This window comes from Phytophthora cinnamomi (assembly GCF_018691715.1).
Source record: "Phytophthora cinnamomi strain GKB4 chromosome Unknown Contig117, whole genome shotgun sequence".
Lineage (NCBI taxonomy): Eukaryota > Oomycota > Peronosporomycetes > Peronosporales > Peronosporaceae > Phytophthora > Phytophthora cinnamomi.
The window spans coordinates 658,002-681,807 of record NW_027151050.1 but is presented as its reverse complement, the minus strand read 5'-3'; the positions used below and the strand labels follow the sequence as shown (position 1 = coordinate 681,807).

General features: G+C 56.5%; 10 protein-coding genes across 10 annotated transcripts; 5 read left to right on the top strand and 5 right to left on the bottom strand.

The window, feature by feature from the left end:
- Positions 1-17: 17 nt before the first annotated feature.
- On the bottom strand, positions 18-3,450 carry IUM83_10473 (ras guanine nucleotide exchange factor; the record flags this gene model as incomplete). Its single annotated transcript, XM_067934982.1, has 4 exons — positions 18-120; positions 197-923; positions 1,887-2,253; positions 2,641-3,450. 4 exons carry the CDS (start codon positions 3,448-3,450, stop codon positions 18-20), a joined length of 2,007 nt encoding a protein of 668 aa, XP_067781425.1.
- Positions 3,451-4,009: 559 nt separating this feature from the next.
- On the bottom strand, positions 4,010-4,792 carry IUM83_10472 (Replication factor A, C-terminal; the record flags this gene model as incomplete). The annotated part of the gene is made up of 4 exons (XM_067934981.1): positions 4,010-4,129; positions 4,195-4,413; positions 4,494-4,641; positions 4,734-4,792. 4 exons carry the CDS (start codon positions 4,790-4,792, stop codon positions 4,010-4,012), a joined length of 546 nt encoding a protein of 181 aa, XP_067781424.1.
- Positions 4,793-4,899: 107 nt separating this feature from the next.
- On the top strand, positions 4,900-6,051 carry IUM83_10471 (uncharacterized protein; the record flags this gene model as incomplete). Its single annotated transcript, XM_067934980.1, has 1 exon — positions 4,900-6,051. The coding sequence occupies one exon, from the start codon at positions 4,900-4,902 to the stop codon at positions 6,049-6,051; it is 1,152 nt and encodes a 383-aa protein (XP_067781426.1).
- Positions 6,052-6,106: 55 nt separating this feature from the next.
- Positions 6,107-7,279, bottom strand: IUM83_10470 (Alanine racemase; the record flags this gene model as incomplete). The annotated part of the gene is made up of 1 exon (XM_067934979.1): positions 6,107-7,279. One exon carries the CDS (start codon positions 7,277-7,279, stop codon positions 6,107-6,109), a length of 1,173 nt encoding a protein of 390 aa, XP_067781404.1.
- A 2,260-nt stretch (positions 7,280-9,539) lies between these two features.
- Positions 9,540-10,507, top strand: IUM83_10469 (Uncharacterized protein family UPF0176; the record flags this gene model as incomplete). The annotated part of the gene is made up of 2 exons (XM_067934978.1): positions 9,540-9,982; positions 10,066-10,507. 2 exons carry the CDS (start codon positions 9,540-9,542, stop codon positions 10,505-10,507), a joined length of 885 nt encoding a protein of 294 aa, XP_067781495.1.
- A 505-nt stretch (positions 10,508-11,012) lies between these two features.
- IUM83_10468 (putative metalloprotease family M48X) lies at positions 11,013-11,915 on the top strand (the record flags this gene model as incomplete). Its single annotated transcript, XM_067934977.1, has 1 exon — positions 11,013-11,915. The coding sequence occupies one exon, from the start codon at positions 11,013-11,015 to the stop codon at positions 11,913-11,915; it is 903 nt and encodes a 300-aa protein (XP_067781496.1).
- Positions 11,916-12,342: 427 nt separating this feature from the next.
- Positions 12,343-12,654, bottom strand: IUM83_10467 (histone H4; the record flags this gene model as incomplete). Its single annotated transcript, XM_067934976.1, has 1 exon — positions 12,343-12,654. One exon carries the CDS (start codon positions 12,652-12,654, stop codon positions 12,343-12,345), a length of 312 nt encoding a protein of 103 aa, XP_067781520.1.
- Positions 12,655-13,068: 414 nt separating this feature from the next.
- Positions 13,069-14,727, top strand: IUM83_10466 (cell division control protein cdc6; the record flags this gene model as incomplete). The annotated part of the gene is made up of 1 exon (XM_067934975.1): positions 13,069-14,727. One exon carries the CDS (start codon positions 13,069-13,071, stop codon positions 14,725-14,727), a length of 1,659 nt encoding a protein of 552 aa, XP_067781521.1.
- Positions 14,728-14,786: 59 nt separating this feature from the next.
- Positions 14,787-16,421, bottom strand: IUM83_10465 (putative HSF-type DNA-binding; the record flags this gene model as incomplete). Its single annotated transcript, XM_067934974.1, has 1 exon — positions 14,787-16,421. One exon carries the CDS (start codon positions 16,419-16,421, stop codon positions 14,787-14,789), a length of 1,635 nt encoding a protein of 544 aa, XP_067781518.1.
- Positions 16,422-18,186: 1,765 nt separating this feature from the next.
- On the top strand, positions 18,187-20,862 carry IUM83_10464 (uncharacterized protein; the record flags this gene model as incomplete). Its single annotated transcript, XM_067934973.1, has 7 exons — positions 18,187-18,295; positions 18,381-18,556; positions 18,663-19,004; positions 19,078-19,565; positions 19,627-19,783; positions 19,857-20,378; positions 20,455-20,862. The coding sequence occupies 7 exons, from the start codon at positions 18,187-18,189 to the stop codon at positions 20,860-20,862; spliced, it is 2,202 nt and encodes a 733-aa protein (XP_067781519.1).
- Between the last annotated feature and the right edge of the window lie 2,944 nt (positions 20,863-23,806).

The following is a 23,806-nucleotide window of genomic DNA, read 5'->3' as shown; positions in this document are numbered from 1 at the left end:
GTTCGAAGGTGGCCTGGCTACAGGAAGCCTGCCTCCGACAGACTGTTCACAAACAGAATGCTTTCTTGCGTGTTGGCATTGCGCGCCAGCTGATACAGCACGGAGCTGTCTTTCCGAATCCTGGATATCAGCACAAATCAAAGAAGGTGTTAGCTTGGCCTGCTAAGACATTGCAACCCACACAGACAAAACGTACGTGTCAATCCGATGCCGGATGTGGATCTGCGTCTTTCTGTCATGCCGCAAGATGCCGCGGCCTTTCCTCGACACACCGCCCGTGTTGTTGGTACTAGCACCATTTGCGCCGTTGGTACTTGGAGGCACGTAGTTGAAATTCTGTCGCTCTAGCGCCTCGCTGATGACACGGTAGATCTTCCGGAACTTTTGCCAGTTCACCAGTCCGTCTTCCATGGACTTCATGGCTTCCTCGTAAGTGAATAGATCCTTGACCAAGATAAACCAACAGGCAAGTCGCGGTTGTCCTTCTGCTAAAGCGAAGGCTTGTCGATAGCTGCGGTAGTTATCGTCCGGTGAGCACACCTGTTGCAGGCACTGGTATTTTTCCTGGGCAGCCGCACTCACGAGACTCCACGTCGTGTTTAGCTGCCGGATGCAAGGTGCTGACAATCCAGTGGTGATCTCGAACAGCGTGTTGAAGTTGTTCATCTGGTAGCAATTGTCAGCAGCATCGATGAAAAGTGTGATCATCTTTGCGCGTTCCACCGCCTGCAATTGCGGGTGCAGAATTTCGCTGGAAACCCACTCGGCTGTGGCATCGAAAAGTTCGATCAAAGCCATCACATGCGGGGCTTCTCGATGCTTGTTTTCACGCGTCCAAGCTTTGTTCGTCAGCTCGCGCGGATTTAGCTTCGAGAAATACTGGTCCGCCTCCATTAGAGTGAGTTGGTCGGCTAGCTCCTGCGCTGACAATCCCGACAGAGGCTCCACATTGTCATAGCTAATCCGCGCACTTTTGCGAGACGCAGCCGTAAGCCGTGCGCGTTGCAACGTATCCTGGATAATTTCGTCAAAGCCACCGACACTGTTACTCGTAGCGTTTGCTTTGATCGCAGCTTCTGCACTGCCTGTAGTAATACCGCGGGCAATCTTTGGAGCTACAGCGGCGGCGACGGGAATAATGCCCTGCTGTTGAGCTCCACTACGCATCAACCGATCTTTTGCAGCCGCAGCCGCAATCACCTGGTCCTCCGCCCCTGCCGGAATTGAACGACTCCGAAGCTGGAAAATATCGCCGCTGGAATTTTTAGTGCGAAGCTTTACCATTGAGCGCTCGCGCTTCGGATCTGAGGAAGATCGATTCAGAGCAAGCTTAGTTGCAGCTTGTGAACGCATTCGTGAGTGCGAAGCCCCACGGTCGCTAAGCTGATGAGCCATAGCTAGCGCTGCCGCACTCTGGGGAGGCTGAATCGCTTCGTAAGCTTTGGAGAATGTTCTGTCTGGAAGAGCTGAAGCTGAAGAAGAGGTCACTAACGCTGGAGGTGGGGGCACTTTCGCTGGACCCCTTTGAGACTGAGCTTTTGCCTGAGCTTGGGCTTGGGCTTGAGCTTGGGCTTGAGCTTGAGCTTGGGCTAGCTGAGCCTGCTGGGCTTGCTGTTTCTGCGTCGACAACAGCTGTACCACCGTGAGCAGCAAGTTCTCAGCATGTCGTCTAATGGAAGGAATGGGCGATGTGCTTTGAATCTCGCTGAGAAAACTCATTAGCTTTTTCTGGGCTTTCCGGTCATTGGCCAAATCCTGGTCAATGAATCCACTTTCCTTGATCCAGAACTTGAGTACGCTAAGTAGCCGCATAATCGACACGTTGGCCTCCATCCCAGTGTTAATATCCGATCTTGCTGTCGAGATTGACGTTATATTTGACGAACGCTGTTCACTCTCCTCCTCCAGAGTGATTTGGTCAAGTAATCGCTGCGTTTCTTCGATTGTCTCGGCATCCACACCACCACAAAGTGAAAGCACGGCTGTGTATCGTTTCAGCAGCTTCTTGATGAAGTCGTAAGGCGAGCAAAACGAGCGAAACGTCAACAGGAACACGTCGCGGAACTCTGTGTCGTACTGGTGAGCATCCGTAAGGCGAGCAATGAGTTTACCCAGTGACGCGTGAGAAATCTCCCTTTTGCCACCCATCCCGCGTTCTGGGGTCTCATAGCGAATGCGAACAGGCCGAGGCTTGGGCACAGTTTCATCGGTTTCTTCAGTAGCTTCATCATCGGACTGCACTACCTTGCGAGCCTGCGTACGGGGGGTAGTAGAACCCCCTGGGGTGTCAGATGATAATGACAGAGGCGGTGGCGGAGGTGGTAAACCTCCACTGACTCCAGGTGACGATGTTTGTCTTGACCCACGCGACGTGCTGCGTGCTCGTGATCTTTCCTGGTCCGTCAACGGAGAGTCACTACCGCGTCGTCGGCTAGTGGCCGCAACCTGGCCCGGCGGCGGTGGGCTCTCCATAAGCTGACGACTCCGGTGATTGCTGTATAACCTACGCGACGAGCTCGACTCCCGTCCATTCCGTTCGTCGTCTGTGCCGCTCGAATTGCCAGAAATCGATCTCTTCAGCCGTAGCTGCCACCTCTCCAAGCTGCTGGTGATGCCGCCGGGACTGGTGCTGGTCCCCACCCTTGGACTACCCGAGCCGACCTTGGGGCTGCTGGTCGATGCCGGCTTCCCCACACTCCTGGAGCCCTGTCTCGCAGGCGACGACGGCACGGGGTTGGCTCCCGTCCCCGTCCTCCTGGCGCTGTTATTGCTCGTCGGCGCCGTGGCTCGTCGCTTGACGACCATGCGCGACGGCTTCAAGGGCGCTTGCTGCTGTCTGTGCGGCTCGGTCGCGAGCGCCGCCGTCTCCTCCTTGTCGCTCCCCTGTCCGCCGGACGAGGACGACGAGTCCTGCTCGGGCGACGGCGGCGACTCTGCCGCTACCGCAGCCGCCGCCTCCTTCTTGGAGCTGTGCGTCTTGGCGAACACCTTGGACGCGAACTTCTCCGGCCCAATGTCGGTGCTCGCTGCACCCACGTCAGGCTCGGCATTGGCCGCGCGTCGGTGGTGGCTGTGCGTGTGGTGGCGACGCGGGGACGACGCGCCGCGCCGCCGCGCGCCCTTGGGGTCGTGGTCGGGCTGGCTGTGGTGCGTGTGGCGGCGGCCGCGACGCGCCTCGGCCTCCGCGTCCACCGACGACGAGGTGGACAGCGTGGAGGAGGACGTGGCCGTCACGCGGTCGTCCCCCACGGCCTTGCGGTCTCTTCGCCGCGCGCTCACGACGGTGGCGGCCGAGGAGGACGAGGACGAGCTCAGGACGCTCGTGGTGCTGGCGCTGACGCTCGCGTGGCTGCTGCTGTGCGCGCTGGCGGCCTGCGACGGCAGCAGGTTGCGCGCCACCAGCAGCGGCGGCCCCGCGCGCGCCGAGCCGGCCACTCGGTCATGCGCCATGGAGAGGAGGAGTGGAAGACTTGGGCTCTGCAGTCGGCGGAGTGTGACTGAGAGACGGAGGAAGCGCGCAAAAACGTGGAGCGGCTGGGTTTTCGGCCAATGAGGGGACGCGGAGACGCTGCGATTGGATGAAATGCACGTCGGATTTACACCAATGCGGGAGACGGACGCATGCGCAGCGTGGCGTCGTGCATAAGGCAACTTTGTGGCCTACTCGTTGAGCTTTTCGTGGTGTGCTGTAGTTTTGGCGGAGGGAATACATTGTTGAACGTGTATTACGTGTAATAGTGTACAATACGAGAGAGGGGGGGGAGGAGAACGTGTTTGCACGGCGGAGCGGAATGGGATGGGAGATCGGACTGCTTGGTGCTTTACCCCGCGGCGCCGCGCTGTCTGTGCGGCGTGTCCACTTCAACGTTCAACGAGCGATCACTTTAGCGGGTCGGTCGCCGAGTCGAACGACCACAGCACGTGCCACCATCTCTGGTGATCGGCGTGGACGTCCATGGTATTAAATGCATGTAGCGTAGAGGTGACTGTGTCCGCTTACACCTAGACTTCACGTGGCGAAGTGATCGCCGCTCGATCGCTGCTGCAACAGGTTCACGGCGAAGATGGCGGCGGGCTCTGGCAAAAGCTGCGGGAGCAGCGGCGCCAGTTTGACGATCTTCAGGTCTCTCTGGACGCGACAACGCGCGTGAGTGAGTCTCATTTGCCCGCAGTACGGCGTGAGTAACAGCTTACCGTGAACTGCACCTGCTTGGCGGTGCGCTTCGGGGCTGGACGTTGAAAAGAAAAGGACACGCGTAGTCCGACCAAGAGCTCCTCCAGCACTTGAGGCAGGCTAGGGTGCTTGGGCAGCATCTCGCTCTTTAGGCGAGAAGCCGGAACGCCGAGCAGCGACTCCGCCACCTCGTCGAACAGCATGGCGTCGGCCACTGTCGACCCATACACGACTTGTATCTGCCCCACAACACGCCAGAACAGATTCATCGAGTTGTTGGTGCCCAAACGTGCTCGTGGAACACGGTCAGTTTGCGCACCTTCAGGCGGTACTTGAACTGCAATTCGTCCAGGCGACAGAAGGCGCTGCACGATGAGCATTGCACACGCAACGACTCCGTGCCCGCGCCGCCGCCAGTAGTCAAGTGGGAATTCATTGAGGTGAAGCATCGAGGACACGCGGCGTATCTGAGCCCGCCACCATCAGTGATGGCATCACCACATACCTCCTCGTTACATCCTCTCTAAACTCTCCACTCTGCGCATACGCAAGACCGTACATCATGTCGTGCAGCGACGCCTTCTCGATCACTCCGCTCGGCACGAACTCGGTCGCCATTGAGCTTCGGCTTCTTCAACTGCTCGGTGTTCGAGCGCAACGTGTGGCGCCAGCTATGACACTGCACTAGCGCATACGAGATATGCAGAACTAAAGGATACCCAGCAATGCTGCGCGCACGGTCTCCGCTGCTGCGGCGTCTGCGCCATCGCTCCCCGTTCTCGTCGCTCGCCCCGGCCGATGCCAGGGTCGGCGCCAATTGGGATTCATCAGTCAATCCGGAATTGGTGAAGGGGTTGCTGCGCGATGGCTACTACGTGGTGAAGGACGCCTTTCCTGTCGACTATCTCCGCCAGCTTCGCGATGAGATGGAGTTGCTGCGTACCAGCGGCCAATTGTACCCCAACTCGACGCACATTTTGCTCAACGATGCAAATGGCAGCAGCGGTTCACAGGGTGAGCATCAAGCGACGTTGCTACTGGAGAAGCACGACATCCTCGAGACGGAGTTAGCGCTGGATGCGATTCGAGACCAGGCGTCCGTGCCGTGCCTGAGGGATTTCTTCGAGCGACAAGTGGTGTTTGGTCCGTTGAATAACGCGCTGCCGAGCTGGTTGGGCCTGGCGGGCCACATGGTCAAGGTGCAGCACAACGCAGGACGAGGAGCCTGCTTCCCGATGCATTTCGACACGTACGGCGACGATGGCAAGTGCGTGACAGCAGTGCTGTATTTGAATGAGGTCTGGGAGCAAGAAGACGGAGGCGAGATCGTGTTGTACCCGTTCCCGAAGTCTCGCGTCGTGGTGCAGCCGCGTTTTGGTGAGCTGGTGCTCTTCTCGTCGCAACAAATGCTGCATCGGGTGCTGCCGGCCATCAAGCCGCGTTACGCTCTCACGACGTGGATATATCACTCGCCGTCAGCTGCAGCAAAAGCCGAGAGTGCTGCCTTTTACCAGAGTATCGCGAGCAACGGAGGGCAGGCTTTGGATGCGGAGAACGCGAAGTTCGAAGCTATGGTTGCCAAGATCTTGCGGTCACCATTTCGAAGGCACCTCGTGAAACTCATCTACGAACAAGAATGGACACAGTCACTGCGCGAGTCGCATTTGCAGACCGAAGCTTTTGAACACTACATGGCGACGCATGGGCGCGAACTTGAAGTGATTGAGGCAGCTACAACGCGGATGCTCGGGAACTTCCGAGCCAAAGACGGTGGCACGACCAGCAGCTTGCCGCGAACGAAAGAGGAGTTCATTCAACGGATGCAAGACAAGATGAACCGTGACTTCGTCGAAAACGTCCAGCTGCATTGGTTTTAGTAAAGCTAAGCTTGAATGAAATTTTGCTGGTGGCATTACTCAACGTGATCTTACCTCACTGCGTACATCCACGCGACAACAGCTTCCAGTTCTTGGGCTGCTTGCCCTGCACGTAGAATTGGTTAGTGAGGTTTGACACCACACATGCGTGGTTGGGTACGATAACCAGGCGTTCACCGATGGCAGGCGATGGAATGCCATCGATCTTCTTCACCCAGCCATGCTCTTCCGACAAACTGGTAACTTCAAAGCAGATGAGCTCTTGGCCATCGTCCAGCACGGACTTGTTCTGCGTTGGCTCCTTCACGACGCGCTCGAAATCCTTTTCGTAGAAGGCAAGACCATAGCACGATGCGCCAAATTCGCCAGCCGATCGAGCTCCATCGGAGCTCAGCACCTTCGATCCAGCGTCGACAATGAAGTTGTATTTGTTCGCGCTCACCACCGTCGCCAGAACGGTGAGGGCCACGTCTTGCACTGTAAACAGCCCCATACGCACAGGCGTGCGGTCCAGGAACACGTAGTTGCCAGGGCGGATCTCCGTGATCCCCTCAAAACTTTTGCGAGCGGGCTCCGTCAATGTGCTCCCCACAGACACGATTGGAACCGCGATTCCATTCGCTACCAGCGTTTCCTTGATGCGGACCATGATCTGCCTCTCCGTCTCCGCCACTTCAGAGCACTCTGCCACCGACTTGCAGCGATAAGCGTGGCCTGCGTGAGACAGCAGTCCACGGAACTCGAGGCTGCTCGTCTTGTCGATCCGCTGCGCCAGCTGAAGCAGTCGCGGGTCGTCCTCCTCGATGCCCACTCGATGGTAGCCCACATCGACATGGATCAGGAGGTTCAACTTGGCGCCACAAGCGTCTGCCGCCTTCTGAGCAGCGTCCACTCCTTCGGAGCTATCAACCGTCAGCAAGAACTCCACGCCAGCCTCCTTCGCAGCCTTGAGCACCTCTTGCACCTTGCTGCTCTGCACTACGGGGTACGCCAGCACCAGACTCTTCAGCCCGGGCACTTCACCCCGAAGGAACTGCAGAGCCTCGGACGGCTTGGAGACGGTGAGGCCGCAGGCTCCAGCCTTCAATTGCATCGCCGCGATCTCGCGGGTCTTGTGCGTCTTAGCGTGGGGACGGAGATTCACGTGATTCGACGCCGCCAGCGCCTGCATGCGCTCGATGTTGAGCAGCAGCCGCTTCTCGTCCAGCACAACGCTGGGCGTCTGCATCCATTCGCGGAGAGACATTATCACTAAGACTTGATGGGTCTGAGCTTACTTGGGAAGTGATGAGTGCGCGGCGCTGACTGAGAGCGATGCAGCAATGCAGTGACGCAGTTCATCAAGGTATCCGTTCGACGAACACTTGACTAGGGGTACAGAATATGGATTGGCAGCACAGTAACACGATTTTTCCCGATATTAATAGGGCAGCTGTGGTTAGCGACTTACAGTAGTAATACTACGGTAGTAATGTCCAGTAATTCCTAGTAGTTTCAGTGGTCGACCTCCTACATCGTCAGACCTTTGTATCCATCGCTGTCAAGCTCCACACGACGGGTTTCCGCTCGATTATGCCTGAGAAGGACCTGCATCTCCGCGCGTTCGTTGTCGGTTCTCGTCCGAAGGCTGCTCATCACAAATCTCCCTGTAGAGAACAGGCTCTTGGAACGCGTTGGAAGGGCTGCGTCCTAGCCAAGCGCGTGCTAACGCCGCGACAGATGGAAACTTCACGTGACCGACATCGCGAAACCAACGGAGAATGTCGAATGTCCACATGCTCACAGAGGGCATCCACAAGCCAACAAACTACTCCATTTCGACGAACCGTCAGCAACGGAGTAAAGTCGTTCGTGCTCACCCCCTCCTTCGCTGATTGCTGCAGTGCCACAGCGGTCCAGTCGATCGAGTACTCAAGCCACCTTTGCAGAGCGCTGTCGGCATACTGCACAGGTGATAAACTCCACTCTTGCAGACGACACACGGATCGGTCGTCGTCAACTCGACGAACGAACAGTCGGGTTTAGCAAACTTCATGAGGATGAAGGGTGGTAGGTCGAGCGTGTTGTTCTTGGTCGTTGCTGGCGATTCTGGTGTTGTTGGAAACTTGAAGAATGAGGGCTGAGAAGTCTAGATCTGCAAGACTGGTGTCATTAGCACGTCGACCGGCTTGCTCGTGTGACGATTGAGCTCTTGCAAACGCTTCCCGGACCCAGAGACCCCACACGTCGCCATATCCGTCTCCAAGCAAGCAGTGATTTACATGATCTTGGTGGGGCCGTACCAGAATTCCTGCTTTGTGGAAGCCGGAGATTGCCACACGCCTCTGGATTTCTCCAAGTGCGCGACAGTAGTTGATAGTAATACACGGGGTCAATCTGAGTTACTAGCTACTGCAGTAGTATTAATTGGTACCTCGTCCCAGATTACTAGCTACTACATCATTTTGAGCATCTTTTTAAACATATTAAAATATTGATATCAGTGGAATAGTACTTTTGAAAAAAATGCAACTTCAGAGGGCACCGCTCTTTGCCCCCTTTAGCTCTATTCTATAATAACGAATGCGGGCCTAGTAATTTATTTTTATTCAATAAATTATGCTGTTTATGTTGTCGCCCCTCTGTCGAATCGAATTCCGAGAGTGCGCTCAAGAGGGAGAAGGCTAGAACAACCGAAAATGAAACCGGTTCTCGGGGATGGATGTCACGGCCCTCAAAATTTGGGGATTTGAGTCAAATCCCCAAAACGACGGCTACGAAGGGGAAGAAAGTGGCCCGCTTAGGCAATACGGTAGGTACGAAGATGAGTTTACCCTCATAGAATTGCAGAGAGAGGGTAGGTCTATCCAGTGGTCCTGGAAGAGCGAGCAGCAAACGCATCTACAGATATGAAGCCGCCAATTTGGCTGGCTTTGGCTGGTTTGGTTTTCACCCTCTCCCTGTAATAATTGATGTTCTAACGTTGAACTCCTAAACCTTATATAATACCGAAAACATAGACGATTTTCGGTGTAGCAACCCATTTTATTCAGTGCATTTTCGGTTGCTCTAGCACGACCCGCTCAAGAGCGCGCTCGCAGGCTATTTTTGCTGCTCGTGCTCGTTCCCGCGACCAGTTCTCCTGCTCAGCTCGTGGGATGCTTGAACAGATGTGTAACGTAGTGGAAGCTTGGGTTCGTAACGGGCAAAAATGAAAAAGTGATACTGTACATAGGTATATATATTAATACGTGGTATTGTAACTTAAAGCCCGTACTCTCTCTAGACCATCTACTCACGTCATGGCCACTCATTGCTGAATGCAATTGACGGATCGCCGTAAACTTCACCTTGAAGCCCGTCTCCCGTAATACGTATCGTAAATTACCATGTGTAATGATAAATTACGTGCTCCGTAATAAATTACTAGTAAGTAATGAATACAACGCAATGCGTTAGAAGACGCCTCTATTAGAAGGCGGCGTCAAACGAGAGGCTAGAAAGCGGCGATGGCGACCACGGACTCCGCGAAGGTGGCGTACGTGAACACGTCGGCCTATGGCTTCTGCGTGTTCCGCGCAGAGCGATTGCCGGAGCTCAAGCAGCAGTTGCTGGAAGTTGCTGCGCGGTTCGGCGAGGAGAAGCTGCGCGGGACGATACTGTTGTCCGCCGAAGGAGTGAACATTCGGCTGTCTGGGACTTCGGATGCAGTGGAGGCCATGAAGGACGCAATTGTTGCGCTGCGTTCGGACATCCGTGGACTGGAGTTCAAGGACTCGTACTCTGAACGAATGACGCTGCCGAGGATGCTGGTGAAGATCAAGAAGGAAGTCATTTCGATGGGAATGGAAGAGGTCAACCCGGCGGTGGAGGGACTAGCTGCTCACATCTCGGCTGAAGAGTTCAAGACGTGGATGGACAGCGGCAAAGACATGGTCGTGCTGGACACTAGGTGCATCCGTAATGCAGTGAAGGGAGAGAACGTGAGCGGCATGAACTGACGGTGGATCGGTTGGTGGTGTGGCTGTGATTCAGAAACGACTACGAAGTTCGCTTGGGCACGTTTGAAAACGCTGTGGACCTGAACATCAAGAGCTTCCGCGAGTTTCCGAGCGAAGCAAAGACGCAGCTGCAGCAGGTGCCGAAGGAGAAGCCCATCGTGATGTTTTGCACTGGCGGCGTGCGTTGCGAGAAAGCATCGTACGCGCTGCTGAACGAGGGTCACAAGGAGGTTTATCAGCTGGACGGAGGCATCTTGAAGTACTTTGAAAGGGTAGGCGGCGCGCACTACAAGGGCGACTGCTACATCTTCGACGATCGCGTGGCGCTCAAGCCGGATCTAACAGAAGCGGCCACCACCTCCTGCTTCGTGTGCCGTAGTCCGCTGACCGAGGACGACCGACGCTCTCCAGACTTCGAGGCCGAGAAGTATTGTCCGTATTGCAAGAACGGCAAGCAGGACTTCCGTCACGCGTAGTCCTTCGTATGTCCCGTGGACGTACGAGCAATGAAAGTGACCCTGAGGAGACCAAGTGCACAGATTTAAATCACCGAGATGGCTACACTTCAGGTCGGTGCGACACATTTCCCTCCACCTCCACCAATCGGAGCGCGGACATCCGATTTTCAGCCAATCAACAAGCCGACCGTTTTTCCTGGTCAACGACATTTCTGTGGCTACAATCGGGCGACGTGCGTCATCGAGCGCTGCGCAGGACATGGCGCACAACCGAATTCCAGTTCAGCACCTCCTCGCTATCAGCAGCAGCGAAGACTCCTGCTCCCAAGACGCCTGAGTCGACTAGATCCCAGCACCTCGAAGGCTCAAGCCGTGACAGCGTGTCAGTTGCTCAATCAAATCTGCGGGCATCGGCAGCAGAGGCAAGCAACATACAAAGCCAACGTCGTTTGCGGTGGAGCAAAGACACACGCTGCGGACCACCGCAACAGGAAAGCCGTATCAAGGTCAGGCAGGCAGCATCATGCGCGTTACACCACCACAAGTGCCCGGCGATGCGGAGCCCATTTGGAAATTGGCCACCCGGGCGGCGATCAGGCTCATGTCGACAGCTCTGTACTCGAAGCGGTTCATCGGCGCGTCGGCGCTGCTGATCTACGGATACGCATCGTATCCCATTGCGGAGCCCACGAGTACGCACTCGCTGCGACTGGCGCAGGGACTGGACTCCCATGAGCTCGACCAGAAGGACCCCTTTGCTGTCAATGTGCGCAGAATCGCTGCCCGCGTCGGCGTGAAGAACCCGGAACGGATATCGATTCGCGTTGCCGAGGAGACTGCTGGAGCATCGATGGGAGCCAACCTCACCGTCGGTCGCCGCGGTGCGTGCATCGTGCTGCCCATGGAGCTGTACGATGCCTTCCACGCGCCGGCTCACCTGCACCAAAAGTACGACATCCCCAAGCGCGACGAAATCGACTTTGTACTGGCGCATGAAAGCGCACACATCGCTAAGAACCACTCCATGTACACGGGTGCCTTCCTGCCGGCGTCGCTGGTGGGCAGTTTTATTGCTATCCACAAGATCCCGAACAAGTTGGTCGCTGGCATTGTCGGAGTGCTCGGTATCGTCGGCGGCAACTGGTATCTGTCATGGAGCTTGGAGCACGAAGCCGACCAGGTGGCTGCTGAAAGTGGCTACGCTCGTGGAGGGATCAACTGCTTTCAGCGAAGGTTGTCCCGGAACTGCGAATTGCGTTCAGTGCTCAAGACGTGGATGATTGACGAGCGCGGCAACTACTTGGGTGACACGTCCCATCCTTTGCTGACCTCGCGTATTGAGCGCCTGAAGCTCTTGGCCACCGCAGAGCCCGTCAAGCTCGTGGTCCCCTCGGATACTACCACCAACGAAGCGGTCGCGTACTGAAGAGCCTACCCTAGTTGTTGACAGCGGATCATCAACCTTCGCTGGATGCAGCATGCTGTAACTTATGAATATCAAAGCTTTGTGGGTTCACCGCTTCAATTCTCCTCCAAGCTCAGAGCTACATTTATTTTAGATGTACTTTTCGAGGGTATCGATGTCAATGGCATATCTGGTGCAGTTGATTCCAAGTCACAGTTTCATCTTATGGCGATCTACTGATCTAGAGCAAATCTGCCAAAATGTTGGTGTCTTTGATAGAAGCCTCAGACGATTTCCTTTGAAACGGGTGGTGTTAAAAAACACCAGGAGTAGAGTAAGGAGCTAGCGCTCCAAACAGCAAAGGCTAGCTTTTAGCCAGCCAATACTGCAGAAAATAGTGGTTTGCCCTGATTGCAAAGTGCAGTCAAAACGCCTACGCTTACCGCGCTTATCCGCCGAAGCCGTAGAGGGTGCGTCCCTGGCGCTTGAGCGCGTACACGACGTCCATGGCCGTCACGGTCTTGCGGCGCGCGTGCTCCGTGTACGTCACGGAGTCGCGGATGACGTTCTCCAGGAAGACCTTGAGGACGCCGCGCGTCTCCTCGTAGATGAGGCCGGAGATGCGCTTGACGCCGCCACGGCGAGCAAGGCGGCGGATGGCCGGCTTGGTGATGCCCTGGATGTTGTCGCGGAGGACCTTGCGGTGACGCTTGGCGCCGCCCTTGCCGAGTCCCTTGCCGCCTTTGCCGCGTCCAGACATGGTCGAGTCGAGAGAGGAGAAGCTGGAGAAGAGGAGAAGGAGCTGCTGCCCGAGCTGGAAATTGAGGAATGAGACCTTCCGACGAGGCCGCGGCGATTTTGGGCGGGAGAGGTTTCAAACCGGTACGCGGCGTCTGATACCGTACCGCGTATCTGGTACACTTCTGAACGCTGCCTTGTGATTCGTCCAAACTCGAAACGCAACCTCCCTATTGGTCAACTCGGTTTTCGCGCGCAATTTGCGTTTCGCGCCATCCATCGCCACGCTCACAACCGCATTCGCCTTTGAAAGAGCAAGCTCGTCCTCTGTGTCCTTTGAGTGTGTTGCGTCCGTGTCGTGTCGTCCTCCCCTTCCTCTCTCTCTCTCCCTCCCTTCACTCCTGCAATGCGCACACGAGCACAGAAGCGCGAGCTAATGCCCGAGCTGGCGCAGCAGCTGCAGCGGCGGCTGCGCGCGCTGGAGGCGGCCGCCAACGCGCCGCTCAGCCCGCCGGCCCCCAAGAAGCGCAAGACCGACGACGTGTCCGCGTCGCCGCTGCTGCTCACCCCGCACCACCCCAAGCCGCGCACGCCGGTGCTCAGTGTGCTCAAGACGCCGTCCAAGGCCCAGGCCAAGGCCGAGACCAAGACGAGCGTCGCCAAGCGCGTGTCGCTGTGCCGCACGCTGCTGTACTCGGGCCCAGCGGAGGACCCGCAGGCCGTGCTGCAGCGCATCTGCTCGGGTCAGATGCTGCACGCCAGTTCGCCCATTGTCGGCCGCGCGGAGGAGCACCAGGTCGTGCGCGGCGTGCTGCAGGGCGAGCAGCAGGCCAGTCTCTTCATCATCGGCCCCCCAGGAACGGGCAAGAGCTCCTCGGTGAGCGAGCTGCTGGCGGAACAAGGCTTCGAGACGGTGGAGGCGGTTGCGCCCTCGCTGAAGCGCAAGCGCAGCGGAAAGAGCGCCAAGACCGCGGTCAAGCTCAACTGCAGCACGTTCACGGACCCCGCGGCGTTGTATGCGGCGGTGGCGCAGATGGTGACGCAGGAGACGAGCTGGAAACTGCCGGAACGACTCGACCCCTTCGAGATGGACTTGTTCGTGGCGTCGCAGCGAGGGGCAGTGAGAACCAAGGCACAGTCGGTCGTCGTCGTGCTGGATGAAGTGGACCAGTTGCTGCGCCTTCCGGCGCGCATGCAGCCGACGGTCAAGGAGGTGCTCCACTTCTTCGTGCGGTGGGCTGCGGCCGCACCGCGGGACGTCAAGTTCCTGGGTATCATGAACGGCGTCGACATGTACGAGCAGATCTCGCGCGTTCACGTTACCGGCGACAATGCCGTCGACTCGCACGTTCCGCGCGTTGTCTTCGGCTCGTACACACACCAGGATCTGTTGCTGATCATGCAGAGCTACCTGCAGAATGCACTCCCTGCAGGCTCGCAAGCTTCCGACATTTCCAGCTTCATCGAGCCGCGGGCGGTCGAGCTGATTGCGAGGAAAGTGGCTTCCCGCGATGGCGACGCGCGCCTGGCCATCAGCTTGCTGCAGCAGTCTGCTCGCCACGCGCTTCAGCGTGCAGGTGGTTCGAGCCCTTCGCACTCGGACAAGACTGCGCCGACCCCGACACCCGCGAAGATAACAATGCGTGATGTTTTCCAGTGCGTGAACTCGATGCTCTCGTCTCCGGTGGTTCAGCAGATCAAGCAGTTGCCAAGACAAGCGAAGCTGCTACTGTACGTGATAACCGCTCTCGCCCCTGGCTGCAACGACAACGACAACGACAGCAGCTCCAGTCCTCGCGGAAATCTGCGCAAGTGTGATATGAACCAGGTTAGCGAGGAGCTCGCGCGTCTCCGTGGCAAACCGCAGACTGCGTGGGTCCCTCGCTTGTCGCGTGAAGAGCTGCAGACCCATTTGATGTCGCTCGACTGCTATGCACTGGTGAAGAGTGGCGGCAAGCGCGACAAGTCTTCGCGGACTGCTGCTGCCATGTCGGTCCGCGCGTTCTGGACGACGAAGCTTTCCTCCTGCGTCACGATGGCCGAGGTATCGCGCGCTATTCAAGACGACAGCTCGCTCTCCCAACTGCTATTGTAACTACCAACGACATGTAAAGCTTAACTATAATCAAATTATTTGGCGACTTCCAACTTCGTTCATCGGCGCCCTGTACTTACTGCAGCCGTCTCAGAGTGCATTTGGCGTTCCAGTGCCTTCTGAGCCTTCTGCACCAGCAACGCGAGCAGCGATCGGTCTTTCGCTGGCCGCTGTTTAAGTTTCTCCGGCGCCGGGAGCCGTTTGTCCACGGCATCCTGCACGGCGCGCGGTAGTTCGCGGGAGATGAACTTCAAAATCTCCACGCGGTACATACAAGTTGTCTCCGCATCTAGGAGCATTGGGTCCGACGTTGACGTGGACGCCTGTAGCTGCGCGAGCTTCTGGCGGATGTCCGAGCCCACAGCTTCCGCCACGGCCTCGGCGTCGGCTTCGCGTGTCGGTCCAGCCTGGTCGCGGTGCACGCGCAAAAAGCCCGTCACACGCGCTGTGATGCAGGCCAGCAGGTCTGCGCGGATCTCCGACGCGACGCGACTCAGCTCACGAACCGCGACGTCCTCTGGAGAGCGGGCGTCGTACGTGCCCTGAGGTTCGGAAACGGAAGTAGCTGAGTCAACGCGCAGGCGCTTAAGTGGGGAACGGTTTGTCGTCGGGGATGGTTGACTAAGTGGCGTGGTTTGGTACCATCGCTGCTGGTTCCTGCTGAGCTGTTCCTGCTGCTGCTGCTGTTGCTGGTCGAAGCTACCGGTACCACCTGGCGTGGTCACGTAGCTATGGTTGGGTCTCGGACTCGGCGTGGGTCGGCTGCTGGGGCTGAGATTCGCCATGAGCGACTGCACGGGTCTCAAGTGGAACGAGCCCGACGCCGGGGTCCTGGGCGTCCTGATGTCGCGCGGCGTCCCGAGGCCCTGTCGGAGCTGCAGCAGTGCAAGTTGAGGTCCCGTGGCGCTCGCCGTCGGGCTGGGTAACGCAATCGACGGCAGCGACCGGTGCGGGGCCGGCGCCACCGACGGAGAGCTGGCGAAGGCCGCGAAGTCCTGTCGGTTCAAGCTTTTGCCGCCGTCGTTCTCCGGGCCGTTGAAGCGCTGCAGCATCGTCTGCAGCAGGGAGGCCAGCTGCTGGTTGCTGCGCTGCATCTTCTGCATCTCCTCGCGCAGGCCGCCCACCTCCGCACGCAGCTCGTCGAACTCGACGCGCTCGATGGGCGTGGCGGCGCCCAGGGGCGTGGACGCCCGCGCGTCGCTGGGCGAGCGGCGTCTGATCTCGCACAGCAGGTCTCTCCGGCCGCGGACGAACCGCTCGTGGCGGAACTCCCACCAGCCCTTGGGGCTGGCGTCCTCGGCCGCGTCCTCCGTCTCCGCCGCCTCGTCGGCCGCCGCGGACGTGGCGCGCACCTTGCGGAAGCCGTAGAGATTGAGCTGCCGCACGAAGGAGCTGAACTTGCGGTGCTTGAAGTACGTGGGGATCACGTGCTCCGCGAAGGCCATCGGCTGCTTCACCACGAAGCTGTCGCCGCGCGCCGTCCAGCTGGCCAGCTCGGGCGGGCAGCGCTCCAGCAGCTCGTACGTCTTCTCCAGGAACAGCGCGGCCTCCTCTCGTCGCGGGCGTTTGGCGCCGCGCGCGGACCCTTCGCCGTCAGGTGTGTCTGCACTGTCGGACACGGGCGTGGACACGCGGATGCGCAGCGGACGCAGCTCCGCGTGCGCGTCCCCGTCGACCTGGACGCCCGAGGCCATTGCTGCTGCTGGTCGCTCGAATTCGGTTGTGAGGACCTCGTTCCCCCCTAGGCGACGCGACACGCTCGAAATGGAAGCGCCGCCGCGGCTCTGTGCGCCCGGAGTGGCTACAAGCGTCTCGGATTGGCCCCCAAGCGGCGCGATTTGATGGGGATCAGCGGCGCCGGATCCGCCTCAACAGTCGGGCGTGGCGTCCCCCGAAGTGCTGAGTGAACAGTGCGTATAATACATCTTCTTGTCGGTCGGTGCGGCATCTCGCTGCTGCAGGCGAGCAGTGCTGTCAGTGCTGCGTCTTGGCCGCGGAGCAGCGCAGTGCTTGCCATTCAGTGCAACGAGGGAAAGTGAGCCGGAGAACGTGGGCTCTTCTGCGGGCGTCTTCAAGGCCCGAGGAACTAACTTATTCAGGTAGATTTTGTCGAGATTTGTTGCAGTAGGTTGTGTAACAGCTGGTAAGTAGTTTTGCGACCTAGACTTTGAGACCAGAACCTTACAGTTCGAATGATAGCAATTTTTTATTATAATAATATAGTACTTGTTTTTACGATTTAAACTTCTTGCAGCATTCCCGTCCATGAGCGAAAGTGTTTCAGGAAGTATGGCTGAGAAAATGCGGGCGGCAAATATCAACACCGTAAATGGTTTGCATGGTTAGTACCCTTTCAAACCGCGCCTGTCAAATGTTCAAAGACGATGATGCATCTTAGGAATAACGAAGCGAATTCGGGTGCTTTTTCTCCAAGTGGTTAAGGTTTTTCCGATAAAGTCAGACCTAAAAGAGGAGAGCGAGCTGGATTGCAGAGGGCATGCTTCAAGAATCACTCCTGACATCTTTTCCAACTGACACGTATGCTTGCTGCGCTTTCATCGTGACTTTAATTGAAGCAACGTCGGCACATTGCCTTGGATCAAGTACTACATGAGTCATTTCATGTGTACTAAGAGCAGTAAGTATGTTGCAGCATAAACCTACTTCCGTTGTTACAAATCGAGTCTAACCTACTTGAATAGGTTAGTTCCTCTCCGTTGCAACCGTCACATCTTCGATTTTTTCCTTCGCCAAGGATGCTCTCTTCGCGCGGCGGACCATTCGGCTCTGGAAGCGACCATGAGCTCAGCAGCACGGTCTTATGAACTCATTCCAGCGTTAGCGCTGGCCACCGGCAGTGAATGTTGGGGCTCTGCGCTTTCGTGCCTCAAGACGGGCCAGTGGCCAGTGGCGGGAAGGACCGACGGGGGCTCCAGTCCCGTGCCTGGCGGGCGGATTCACGGCGGCGCCTCGTCCGCTTTGCGTGTCCGGTTGAGCAGCGAAACCACTGGTCCACACCGGGCACAATTCGGCGATGGCCTGGTCGGCCGCGCGCGTGGACCCCGCTGGTGCTGCCGATTGCGGCCCGCAATCGATCGACCGCCCCGGCGGCACCGGCATCGGCAGCCTTCGCCCAGCGCCTCGAGGAGACGAGCGGCTCGGTATTCAAACGCAGGTCACTCCAGCCCGTCTGGCCGCTGGCTAGCTAAAATGCTCGTGTCAATGATAACTAAGGAGGAACCCCATCAACCATCGCAGCCAGACCACCTCCCCTATCTTATTATAGTACACACACCTTCTCTGCGCCAAGCGCGGACATTTTTCAGCGTGCAATTGCTTCGGAGACATGTTGAAGCGGTGCACCCGTTTTTGTCATTTTCTCACTTGGAATCTGTATGCGGCGCCCTCCGAGCCAACCACCGGTCCAAATCATGTTTGCCGGCGTGTCATTTGACCAAAATGGCTACCCCCAGCAGCACCCCGTCGAGCTCCGAGACGCCTGCGCCGCGCCGCATGCAGCGCGATCTGGCGCGCGCCCTGTTGGACCCGCAGTCGGGAGGTGTCGCCGGTGCGTTGCTCACGCTTTTCCGCGCGTTTTCGCCGCCGGAATCGAGGAATTAGGCCCAGTTTTGACGTGTATCATTCCCCGCCAGCCTACGTGCAGGAGTGCGTCCACTCCACGAGCGTCGGCGTGGACGCCACCTTCGTCTTCCTGCTGCAGGTGGTCGAGGAGCTGGACGACGCCATGGGCGAGTTCCTAGCCAATCAGCAGCCGCTGCCCCATGGCCACGAGGTCGAACTCGGCACGCTGCTGTCCGCTGCGTCGCTGGTACGCAATTCAATTCAATTCAATGCAATGCAATGCAATGCAATAGCAGCAGCTTGATGCAGGCAAAAGGGAGCTAAAGTGCTGCTAATTTGCTGGCTGGTTGCAGACTATTCGCTACGTGACAGAGCGACAAGCCATGACACCGCTGCTGCAGCGGTACCGAGACGCGTTCGACAGGGTGCTGCAGTACCCCGAGTGGACGCACAAGTGCTACTACGGACTCAAGGCAGTGGCGCTCATGGGCACTACGCGGGTGCTCGAGAGCTTCGGCGAGCAGGTTCCAGCGGGCGACGTGCTCAAGCAGCTCAGGTGGCTGTTCCCGTTGTTTAAGGGTGTTGCAGCGGAGCAGTCCGCGCTGCGGCTGAACACGCTGCTGCGTCCGGCGTGCGAATATGTGACGGTGGCACTGCAGACCCACCCAGCCGCGAGAGAAGCTATCTTCACGGAGGTAACGTATTTTTTCTGCTTGGTTTGGGGGGATGCAGGGGGTTAATTGGAATGTTTTGTCTCTTGTTGTGCAGGTGCTGCCACAACTATTGGCGCTGTTGACGAAGGAGGGTGCAGAGAAACAGGAGACTGCTGTGGCGGAAGCGGTTAAGGTGGAGCTGGCGACGACGGTTGCCGTGCTCTTGGAAGCGAAGTCGCCTTACACAACCCCCAATACATTTGCGTTATTGGCGCTGCCCTCGTTTGTCGAGGAGATGGAAGCGGATGAGTCCAAGGTTGCCAGTAGCAATGCCATGTTTACCACCAGTGCGGAGGCCAAGTCGGACAGATTGGAGACGCTTGACGAAGAGGAGGAAAAACCTTCTACCATGGCGATTGCAAGGCAGCAGGAAGAGGACTGCTGCAAGGTGCTCTGCATCTGGTTGGAGGTGGAAAGCCGACGAATGGTGGCAGCACAAGCGCTAGCTATTGTGTACAGGGTTATTGCGAGTGGCACCACAACAGAAGACGTGGCGAACGGTGCGACCTCACTTACTACCCCGCTCAACGAGATGACCAAAGTGTACGTACACTATAGTGTTGGCATGTGATTTTTTTCTCACTCTTTTTGCCCTGTTTACCAGGTTGAGAGGAACGAAAGTGACCGCTCTCCCTGACTTCGAGTTTATCAATGCACTGCTGGAATCGGTTCGTGATATTTGCCTATTCCAGCAAAGGCTTGCTACACCTACGCTTGAAGGCGTTTTTAAGGTCATGAGAGGTGTGATGTCTCAACTCGAGGTAAGCAACCAAGTTCAGATATGCTGTGTGCTTGTTCAAAGTATTGATGTATGCTTGCTCGAAACAATTCCAGGCTGGCCTCTCTTTATTTTCTAAGAAGCACTCGGCTGAACGGCGCAGTGCCAAGGGATCATGCTCAGCAATCCGACACACGCTCGTGGAGGCATTCCTCGCCTGGCTTCACCACCCCGACGCAGCTAAGTTGCTCACGTGCCAGGTTGACTTCTTGCACAACGTAGCGGGTACTCTTGCCGACCCGCGCGTTTACGGTGACGTGCTCGCTGTTCTACGCGCATCTACGGTCCCTGGGGCCAATGTCGAGTACGATACTGGCCGTCGGCTTGCCGTCGTGACAATTTGCCAGGCCATCAATCAGCTCGCCCGGTACTCCAAGTTAACGGCCAACCGCATCATATCGGGTCTCACTCGAGTTGCAGCAGCCTGTCGCTGCGATATCCACCCACTCGCCAATGAGCTAGTGGTCCCTTTGTTGCCTGCAATGCTCGACGGATCCCAGTGGGGCAAATTTCTGCGCCTTCGCACCGAAGCAGTTGCGACGGTACTTATTGGTTGCGCTGAAAACAACAATTTCCAGGTATGTGGTTGCTGCAGGAATATTGATCACTAGGCTCTTCTGAGGGCTAATTACAACGCGGTGTATTGTCCTGCAGGTGGGAAATCATCCGTGGATCAGCGACTTCATTAGCTTTCTGCTGGATCCCGTTGTGTCTTCGGAGAATGTGCACTCGTTCATGATTCTCTGCGGATTGATCCGAGCAGAGCGCAAGCTGCTTCTTCACGTGGTGTCGTTCTGTATGGAGAACCCGCACATGGTCACACAGACTTTGCACGAACCTCTTGCTCGGTGGCCTCTCTACGAAGAGGATGTCGAGCTCGTCGTCGTCACGCTGGAGCTGCTCGAGGCGTTGCTGAGCGCAAATACTCTTCGCGCTACAGTGGATGTCGATGCGATCTACGCAACAATTTTGCAGCTCTCCGAGAACGCGGCAAGTGAAGGCCTGGACGTGATTTCTACCGTTTGCAAACAAGTTATCGCATCACTGGGCTCTCAGCAGTAGACTATCCGAACTGCCTCCATGCGCACACGAAGTGTCTAAGAGCTCGCTGCGCCAGAGGAAGGAGGTAGCTCATGTGAATTACTGGGAACAAGCGCCCCACCCACCCACGAACACACGTGCCAGTACAACTCGCCGATCGAAGGCGGTTCCGAGCACTGGTATGTAAGCCCTGCAGACGAGTAGATCTGTATTTGAGGGCGTAAGCAATGTGTCATAGAGAGATTCGACGCCACGATGCATCTGTACTTGAATCCTTCTTGACAATGAACCAGCAGCGACTGGTACTCACAACCTTCAATACTGTTGATGGTTTCCAGCTCAGCATGGCCGACGCAACCTTCCGAGTTTTGTCGCCACGCATGCCCCACCATTGCTTTGTCCTTCCACACCTCGAGAATTACGTCCATGCTTTCCAGGCCACCAACGTACGAAAGAACTACACGGAACGTCTTCTCAGCAGAGATCACTGGACTTAGTACGGCCAAGTATCGATTGCCATCCTTCGCTTGTGTTCTGCTGCTTCCCCATGTTACTTTCACTGGCAAGCGAACGGGGAAACACTCGGGCGTGGTAACCTCAAGGCAATATGTTCCCAGTCGCAGCTTGAATCCTCTTGAGCCACCCACTGCCACATCGCCGTCACTGTGTTCATCTTTCACGGATAAGTCGCAGACTAGAGGGATTTTGGCATTGCGTCTTCCACCAGCAGCAGCGCTTTCAAAGCTTCCAAAGGAGGTGGCTGGATGGAATCGGATGTTGGCCTGCTCGGAAGGTTTATGGCTTGAGGCTTTGCTGGCAATGACTACAGTCACGGTGACCCTCACACCACCGAAAAGTACAGGCATGGTAATTGTCCTCGAGGTGCGATAGCGACCTCCATCCACAACCACCTGCTTTAACGCCGAGTAAAGAACGCAACTGCATTCTCTGAGCACATCCACAGCGTACAAACCCTTGCATACATCCCACGTCGCGCAGCCAGTGGCGTCGGTCATAACAACTTGCCGTTCCGAGCTGCAGTTGTTGGTAATTTGCAGTGGGATGCCAGCAAGTTTGATGTTGACGTGAGGGTGGAAGTAGTCGACCAACTGCAAGCTGTATGTCCATCGGTAGACGTCGAGAGGAATGACTATTTCCTGAAGCGAGGAAGACGCAGTCGTTGGACCACTGTACAGTCCCGAGGCAGAAATTGTAGGGTAGACGGCGACAAGCGACGTCCATTCAAAGTAGTCGAGGTGGAACACGTACAGCGAATAGCTACCAGGAATGAGACGACAGTTTGCTCTACCTTCACTGTCTGTCACGAACAACTGCCTTCGATCTTTGATGGTTCCCCCCGAAGTATCTACAGGCGGCTTAGGATCTTGGCCTTCCGAGATGGTCTGATTGTCCGACGAATTCGGTTCTCCTGCGTCTCTTTTCTTTAAATGGTCACCTGAATGATCATCCGATGCGAATTTTGCCTGCTTGCTTCTCCATTCCTCGAGGAAAGCGCGCTCGTCGATTACTGTTTTCTCTCTGAATGGTACAGTAACTCCTCGCAGCATGAGGTCTAGCTCTGCGAGCTCTCCTCTTGTTGAATGCTGCAGCAATTCACGCTCAGATTCCGATAGGATCAGCCGGTTCGTAAAGAGCCGCTGCAGTCGAATTGGGAAGCTTTGGGAGTACTCTCGAGCATGCTCACTCTTCCGCGCTCTCTCGATAATGCTCACTTTGATTTTCTCGTAGCGTTGACGCATTACTCTTCTCAGCATGGCTCGTGCTCGAACGACGGAGATCAATTTTACGTTCAAGTTGGCCGCTATCGTTGCTCGTTTGGACGCTCTAGCGATGCACTCATTCACAAACATTTCTGCCACTTCACGCATGACTTCAATCGCACGCTTCTTCTGCAGGCGACGTCGAATCGACATGAGTCTTGAGCCCATCATCAGTGTTGGAAGCACGGTCTTTGCTAAATTGGAGCTTAGTGCATCAAACGAGATGTTCTTCTCGATGAAGACATGTACTTTTTCCACAGGGTCATTTGTCTGCGCACTCACAACTCGAAATTCGACATGCCGCTTAACCCTCTTGTTCTGTGGGGCGAAGGGGTTTTGCTGCAGGCATTCCTTGATTCCGTTCTGAGCCAAAATCCGTAGCAGGGTGCGATAAATGGACTGAATTGTCGGCAGCGCTCGATTGGCTGAGTTCCGGTGTGTGTATACGTCGATTTCGTTCTCAACTTCTTGCAGCTTCAGTGCTATTCGTAATCGAAACTTGCTGGAGCTACTATCGCCTTCAGCTAATGGTACTAGGACGATGCGGCCATTTCGTCCAAAGCGAATGTTCTTTGCCAGCTGTCGAGCGAACTCTTCGCACTCGCGATGCCCTGTCGTGGAGGTCTCGCTTTCGCTTCCAGATTGAATGAAATGTACCCGAATTTCGTACGTCTGGATGATTCGCAACTCAGCGAGAAGTACATTGATTTCATCGATGCTATCGTAAATCGATGTGGCATTGCCGCATCCTCCAATTGCCTGAAGCTGCCACTGATTATTTTTCTTAGACCGGTAAGCAGCGGCAAGAGTAAACCACCGACAGCTCCCATTAGGTTTTGCATCAAACATGCCTAGAACATGGCGTTCTTCCACATTCTCAAGCTGAATACGGGCACCTGGTAATTGGTTTGGCATTTGCTTGGTCTCCGCGATATGGGAATCATTTCCTTCGTCCTCACCCACCTTTTGCAACGAGAAAAGTACACAGAAAATTTTGTTTGACAAAGCGGTAAGTCGTAGGTAAACACGATCTACAACTCCGTTGTAGATTGACTGGCCTTGGCGATATGATATACCGCCTCGCTTGGTGACTGGGCAGCCTTCATGTACGAAATCGACGAGTTGGAAATCGTAATCTACTAAAATACAGACAAACCTCCACGGAGATCGAGGTCCACCATTAT